The sequence below is a fragment of the Notothenia rossii genome, assembly GCF_949606895.1.
Source record: "Notothenia rossii genome assembly, chromosome: 9".
NCBI lineage: Eukaryota > Metazoa > Chordata > Actinopteri > Perciformes > Nototheniidae > Notothenia > Notothenia rossii.
This window is the reverse complement of record NC_136907.1, coordinates 62165949-62174075: the sequence shown is the minus strand read 5'-3', so window position 1 is coordinate 62174075 and position 8127 is coordinate 62165949. Positions and strand designations below refer to the sequence as shown.

The window sequence follows — 8127 nt, the reverse complement described above, 5'->3', positions numbered from 1 at the left end:
AAGCATTTGTATTTTTGTAAAAAATAAATCTATATATAAATAAAATGTTGAGTTGAGTGTTGATCGTTAGATGTGAGATATTCAAATAAGCTGACAGCAATGCTACTAATCCTTCAGTATCTTGCCGCTGTGTACGGCAGTTTGCTAACATGCAAACACACTCTTGAGAGACAGGTGTCGCGGCTGATTGGTTACTGTCGTGACCCAAGATTGACCTCAATCCTCCGACTCTTTAAGGGTAAGCTTTCCCATCAACACTGCAGCTGCCAGTGACCAGCACCCTCTCACCTCCTCCCTGTCTTCACTCGTTATTTCCCGGATGGGGAATTGTAACTGGACGCAGAACTAGGCTGACCTTTAAAGTCTCTTATTGTCTGTTATGAGTCAGAGCATTTCAAGTAAAGACAACTGTTGCTTAAGGAAGTGACACCTTTGAAGCGTAGACAGCCCCGTGTGTTTGCTGTGTGTTGAGTTGTGTCCAACTGGCAAAGTGGTTCCCGAGGCTCGGAGTTTGTCAGCAGTGATGATTGGCTAAATGAGTTGAACAAAAACAAAGTACCTCCACAACTAATATTTGCCCACTAATCTGTGGTAATTTTCTGCCAAATGCTAGGAGAGATATACAGGGAAATAAGTGGGACAGCTGAGTAAACACTCATACATACTCCTGTTGCAACAGATCAACTGGTGTGTTTATGTGTGTGTGGGAATTGTGGCAAATCATGCCAGTAACAAGTATTTGTGTGACGCAGACACACACTGTAGTGAAACAGAGCCTGGCCACTCATCACAGAGCGAGAGCTGTAAAAGGAAGAGATGTATCACCTGTTGCCTTGTCCTCTGTACTGATTTTTAACTTTCTGGCTTGCAGACACGCATGCGTCTAATCTATTGTCTGTGATCCGTTCATTGCAGAAAACACATTTAACCAAGGCTTCTGGTGGAAAACGTTATGTTTTCTTTATAGATCACTGATGTAGTAAATGTACCCTCACAGTATCCATGAGTTACTTTGTACATTTGTTGTCTGAATGACAACAGCCAGGTGCTAGAAACAGAGTTACAACTTGTGTTTTTTTTATGGTGCACCTTAACACTGTAGGCAACCAAGCACTAAGTACAATGCCTGAAGTGCGTGTCGTTTGTGTGTGAACGCATTGTGACAGCTGACTATGCAGACCTAGAAATAAACTCTTGGATTTAACCCTAACAATCATCAACTCCCCCACCCACCCCCAACCATTCCTCTAAACCTCCACCAATCCCATCAGCCCTGACTTCTGCTAGGAAACACACACACACATTTAGACACAGATACACACACAGTTTGAGTGCCAGTAAGCCCATGGAGTAGTGTGCGTGTGTATCAGATTAGTGATCATTGCTTTGTCTCGGACAGAGCATCACAAACACTAATGGATTCAGTACCTCCACTCTCCCTGTCACTCTTTGTGAGGGTCTTCATGATTTCTGCCACAGGTAGGCTGCTGACAGATTTAGGAGAAGCATCTTGTTGCTTAGTTTATCTGGATTTGCATTGTGTTTATATTTGTAAAGCCAGATTATTTTAAGTATGTTATTAAGTGCAACATCAATTTCTCAGAAAGGTGTAACATGCTTAATGAAGGTACCTTGTTTACATTTAATATTGTGTCATCAAACTGTAATCAAATTAAGTTCATTCTAACATTAAGGAACAGTTCAAGTACTGCTCTTCCTACTGTTGGGGACGTATTTTCCTAGGCCCACACCTTCGACCCAGTTTGCCTGCAACCTTGGGCTGCTGTGCTCTCAGTGTTTTATCTCCCTGTTCCTGCCTGTTGGTGTCAGCTGTTGATTATTCTCTCAGAACTAGCTAAATACATGGGTCTGGGGTAGAGTTCTTCAGAATTGGTTTGGCAACCGCTGTGTCAACTCGTGGCACACGACATGTCTTGTGAATTCTCTGCTCGAACCATCAGTGTTTGCTATCAAAGTTCCTGCTCTCCACCTGTCTCTCTGAGTCCTGTCTCCATTGCTTCAGGAGTTTCCATCAAACCTACTACTAATCATATTTGCATGTTAACAACCAACAAAAAGTAGTACTCAACTCTCGGCCTAATTACAGAGGTTGCAGTACACTAAGCGTCACTCTTCACTAAACTGCCCCAGGTTCAGTGAGGAATCAAACCACAACGATGTACCTTTGATGTAAATATAAATTGTTACCCAATTGTAATTCATTATTTGGCAAGGCATGTAAACAAAGTTGGACCATACTCATGCTGTGTGAGTTTGCTCTGCTTTATAGTCCATTGTAGTAGACTTCATGCGGGTTCCAGTTTTATACTCGTCTTAGGGGAATATCAGGTGATTGCTGTATTATCTTTGCTGATACAAGTATACAGTGGTACCGAGTGATGTTCTGTATCAGCGATGTTATACAGCACATACTTGAAGTGTATTAGGGAGACTGATAAGAGACAGGTTAAAAAACGGTCGTTAGATTTGATGTAGCACAAGCATGACTTCTAGTCCGTAGCATAGATCAAGCACCAACAACAGAGGATCTTACCTATACAGCACTCCACTGATCATGTCTCTGGAACTTTACACATCTAGTTTTTAAGCAGTTTTGTTCACAATGTGTCAAGCCCAAACTGAGATAACCCTGCTGACAATAAGACATCAGGGTTATTTGACAAACTTTGGAAACCTCTCTCCAGAGCCACAGGAGACATTAAGCAACTCTTTCATTAGGCTTCAAAGTGAGACTAATATGTAAAATGGATGGAGCACTCTTTGATTTAGTCCCTTTTCTATCACTTGTCCATCATATGTTCCTGCAGCATCAGCGCTCAACCTTGAAGGGGAACTTTTCAAGGATTTGATGAAGGGCTACAACAAGAACATCCGCCCGATGGAGAACAGCGGGGACATCACTCAGGTCGACATCAAAATGACTCTCACTAACCTCATCTCTCTGGTGAGTGAAGTTCAGTCTGGTGTTTTCGATTGGTGCCCGTGGTTATTAGAGCATTATGGGTAACACTATGTACTAACCCTATCTTCCTTCAGAGTGAAAAGGAGGAGGCCCTGACAACAAGCGTCTGGATAGAAATGGTAACTTTACTCACACCTCACCCGTTGGATTCTTTGTAGCTGCTTTGCACTGATTACAAACCCACTGTGTCTCTGTTTGTAGCAATGGTGTGACTACAGGCTCAGATGGGACCAACCGCCCAGGTCAGCGCTCTATGGAAACATCACCTCTGAGCTGCGGATGCCCTCCAAGAGCATTTGGCTGCCTGAAGTCATACTGGAGAACAAGTGAGTGTGAACAATTTGTCTCAAGCAATGGATCAGCCACACATTTAATAAGCACATTTCCCCAGGCAGTCACTAAAACTTCAACTGCAGCTCAGAAGATCTATCTTATTAGATGTAGTTAGCATTGATGTGTAACTTATCACAATGAGTTTAAAAGCTTTGAAAGCAAACAAAGAGTAATATACTGTACAGAATTTTTCTTTTTTTTGATTCCAAGGACATTTTGTGGGTATGTTGTTGTTGTAATCAGACATTTAAAAGTTACATAACTCAGCCATACAAACTAAAGGGGCAGATTTAAAAAAAAGATGTGTTATTTCAATGCCTTGACTATATTTACCTGCTGGTTTATGAGCTAACGGGTAGAAAGACAATGTTTAAGAAGTCAAAGAAAGGAAATTGAGTAAGTATTTGTATTTGTATTTCTCACTTCCTGTGGGCAGAGAAGTGTAATACTCTAGACACTAATTTAGTCAAAAGTATTTTAATCAAGTGCAGCTATAATGTTTACTTCTGCCTGTATACATAAGAAAAACACACACTGTAGAAGCAATGTGTGTGTGAGTTCCCCTCTGTTCTAACCTGTGCGCAGTATGGATGGACAGTTCGAGGTGGCTCTGTACTGCAACGCTCTGGTGTCTCCTAACGGCTGCGTGTACTGGCTGCCTCCCGCCATCTACCGCAGTGCTTGTGCCATCACCGTCAACTACTTTCCATTTGACTGGCAAAACTGCACCATGGTCTTCCGGTGAGTAGAGACAAAAGCTGTTAGGATTTGATGATTGTCAAGTTACTGTTACGCCCAGGTCTAGGGGAACCTAGGCACAGCACAAAATATGCACTCTCCCCCACTCTTCCCACTCCCAAGAACACGGACACCGAGTCAGAGAAAGCGTTTGGTAAATGTATTTACCAAAATGATACACAAGTAGGAGTAGCAAAACCAACAAAAAAGAAACAAACCTTAAAACTCAAAATCTTACCTAACCGAGAAAATAAATATACAGGCTTCTTACCTACACTAACTTAAACAGGAGAAAACGATCAATCCAAAAGGGAAAAGAAAACAAAAGGGTTTGCACTCCTGAGAATATAAATCTGTTTTGCAAAGACAGGTAAGGTGAAACTGACCCGCAGCCAGAGGAGAAGGACAACGATATCAAGGTGCGAACACAGCACCATAGAACATAATCTCAAAATAAGCGCCGCGTTGGGAGTAGGAGAAGTTGAGTCAGTGAGAGCGGCCGAGGAACCGCACGGCTGCAGCTAAATATCCTCCCGTCTCCCCAGGTGGACCAATCAGCCTGTCGAGGGCAGCCAATCAGCTACCGGGCACCACCTGTTCACTCATACGCAACCACACAGACACAGGAGGAGGAAGAAAATACCTGCACACAAACAACATAACGACCCAGGGTCGTAACACTAATATAATATTAAAAAGCACTTCCGGTTTACTCACAATCTTGCAGTAATTTAGACAAAAGCAAGATAAGATTTTACATTTTAGAAACCAAAGAGTAGAAGTGCATGTGAAATGAGCACGAAAACTGGCTGAAATGTAAGGAAACAGATAAACAACTCAATATAGAGTTTAATACATTCCAAAAAATATATGAACTAGATTTATGTTAAGGGTTTAGTTATTCTCCATTCGAGTTATACCCTACTATATAGAAGGCTTTAAAATAAAGTTATGTTCCAAGAATATTTGATTAAAGTTAGATTAATTTGTTAAATGAAAACAATGGATAAAACCAAAGGAATTGAAATCGACAGACAAGCTGCTGACCAGTTTCATTTCTAATCATTTAGACTCTTGACCATCGGTTCGGACCTCTATGTCAGGTTTCTCTTTGTGATTTAAATAGCATCCAGTGTCCAAACCAGGGAAAATGATTCCTTCATTCAGGGTCCCTTTTCACCATGCTGTCTTGTAAAAGGGAATAAATGGCTGTGTTTGTTGTGGTGTCAGACAGAACATATGTCTTCTCGCTGTGTTCAGCTCCCAGACGTACAGTGCCAACGAGATCAAATTGGTTCTCAAAGAGGAGGACAACCACACGCTGGAGTGGGTGGACATTGACCCAGAGGCTTTCACAGGTACAGAAGAGTTTAAAAGACAGTGTTTATATTGAAAGTTATTACAAATGATTGTGTTGCAAAAAATGTAACTTCCATCTTAACTTGTTTTTAGAGAATGGAGAGTGGGCCATCAAGCACAGGCCGGCTAAGACGCTGATCAACACTCAGCACACTAAGGATGAGCTGGAGTACCAGGAGGTGGTCTTTTTCCTCATCATCCAGAGGAAGCCCCTCTTCTACGTCATTAACATCATCGCTCCCTGTGTGCTCTTCTCTTCCCTCTGCCTCCTTGTCTACTTCTTACCTGCCAAAGGTCTGTTTGATAACTTTGTGTAACTTTCTAAAAGCCTAATAATAGTCACTCAGACCTCCAACACATCAACCTCATCATGATTTTCCTAACTCTCATCATCAAGGTTTTCTCCAAATGTTACGCGGTAGACAAGAAAAGTCTGGCTCCTTTAGTTTACACATTTCTGTTTTCATTACCAATCTGAATGAATATTTGTTTTGCAGCTGGGGGTCAGAAGTGCACCATGTCTATTGCCACTCTTCTGGGCCAGACTGTGTTTCTCTTCCTTATCGCCAAGAAGGTTCCAGAGACTTCCAGGGCAGTGCCCCTGATTGGAAAGTACGTTTGTGTGATCACTCAAAGAGTTTTGGTTCAAATACAGCTGACCTGAAGTGAGAACAAAATGTGATTGATGAACATTTGACTGCAGGTATTTGATGTTTGCGATGTCAGTGACAACCGCGGTGGTGATGAACTGTGTGGTAGTCCTCAACGTTTCCCTGAGAACCCCAAACACACACAAAATGACAGACATTGTCAGAAAGGTAAGACTGTGTAGACCAAACCCTTTTCTAAATGCAATTTCAATTAAGAAGCTACTGAATGAACATCCTGTGAAGCAAACACAGGTCTATTTGCCACTGGATTACCCTCTGACCCTGTGTCCTCCTCAGATCTTCCTAAACATCCTGCCTCGGCTGCTGAAGATGCAGATGCAACCCTGGAAACCAAACAGTGACAACGCTTCCGAACCTGGCAACAGTGAGAATCATGTCACAGACATGAACAACGTGTTCCTGGTGCCCTGCCGACGCCGCAGCTCCATGAGCCTCATCAGCAAGGCGGAGGAATACGTGTTGAAAACAGCTCGATCTGAACTCATGTTTACCAGACTCAAAGACAGAAACGGACTGATGAAGTCAGTATTAGAGAGGATACGTAAGTATTTAAATGTGCAAAGCAATTCTTCACCCCCAAAATGTAATAATAATAATAATGTTTTTATCACGACTTCAATTTGAACAAAGAATTGGTTAAACTGTGAGCGGGGTTTTACTAAAGTACATCAGCTAAAAAACTTGCAGACGCCTGTGTATTATAATCAAAGCTTTTCTAGTTGTATGATCAGCTTTTCCCAAACCAAAAACTATTTAAAAACCCTTCCTCATTAACAGTCTCAGGTTTGCGCAGATACTTTTTCATCTGGACTCCTTGTATTTCTTGATATAGTTGTGCTGTTGTTGAATCCAGACCAAGTTGACTTTGGTTCATGAGGAATTTTGTTAACTGTGAAAGCCCTTTGTGAGATGTATTCAAGAACTCAAGGTAACAGAGGTTGAAGAATGTATATACAAAAGATAATTTAGGAGTGAAGTCTTCCATTAAAGTGCGTATGAAAGTGTGTTCTCCTTGTCATGCACATCTGGTGTTTTGTACACAGATGATGGGCTGGAGGGGGGCTCAGCTGAGCAGCTCAGTGCCAGCCTGGCAAAGGCCTCTCCACAGCTGAAGCAGTGTGTGGCCTCCTGCAAACACATAGCCGAGACTGCAAGAAATCAGAACAACTTCCAAAGTGTGAGTTCTACGTTTCAAGATTTGCTGATCTTCTTAAGTTAATCAACATCAGTGATAATCTCCCATTTTTATTCCTGCTCCAGGAGAACGAAGAGTGGTTCCTGGTCGCCCGGGTGATCGACAGGGTCTGCTTCATTGTCATGGTGTCTGTGTTTTTTATCGGCACGATTGGGATCTTCTTGATGGGTCATTTCAACCAGCCCCCCTCCTCGCCTTTCCCCGGGGATCCCAAGAGGTATCTCCCTCTAATAAACAACCTCACTGATCTAACTGAGAGTGGGATGGGAGCAAACTTCTTGGGGTGAACTATGAGAAAACTTCCAGATGTAATCCTTTTTCAATCAAAAGTCGGAATCTGAGGATGTCCGTCAGTGATCCTTCGCTTTGAGACGAGGACACAGGGATAATAGAGAAGATGTGGGGGTCTTTCCGACTATCACAAGTCAAAAATGCTTGTTCATGTTGATAAAGGATCCACGGCACAGTTGTCTGGATGCCAGTATGATCGATGGTGACGCACAGTACTGGTATCAGCTGTCACTGATTTTTGGGGTTGAGAATACTTGTTGCGTAAAAAGCTGTATAAGAAAATGTGCTCTTCCTGTCACAAGCCCAGTGTTTGATGTAAGTCTACATTTGTTCCTGCTGATAATAAAATCTGAGGCCATCATGATAAACTACATGAGACACATGTTGATCACAGATGTAAACAGTGAAAACATGTTTTGTTTTTTAAATAAAAGTACTTCTATTATTGTTCAATTGCTCAGTCTCAGACTTTTCTTATTCATGTGTTGAACACCTTTTTTTGTGGCACATATAGAGCACTAACAGCTCCCAGGCTACCCCAAAACACAGAGCCACTG

At 42.1% G+C, this 8127-nt stretch overlaps 1 protein-coding gene across 1 annotated transcript; it reads left to right on the top strand.

The window, feature by feature from the left end:
- Positions 1–1387: 1387 nt before the first annotated feature.
- chrng (cholinergic receptor, nicotinic, gamma) lies at positions 1388–8026 on the top strand. Its single transcript, XM_079650596.1, has 12 exons — positions 1388–1479; positions 2829–2965; positions 3058–3102; positions 3185–3309; positions 3902–4057; positions 5315–5412; positions 5507–5707; positions 5911–6025; positions 6117–6231; positions 6361–6625; positions 7128–7261; positions 7345–8026. Exons 1-12 carry the CDS (start codon positions 1416–1418, stop codon positions 7564–7566), a joined length of 1677 nt encoding a protein of 558 aa, XP_079506722.1. The 5' UTR covers positions 1388–1415; the 3' UTR covers positions 7567–8026.
- Positions 8027–8127: the final 101 nt, after the last annotated feature.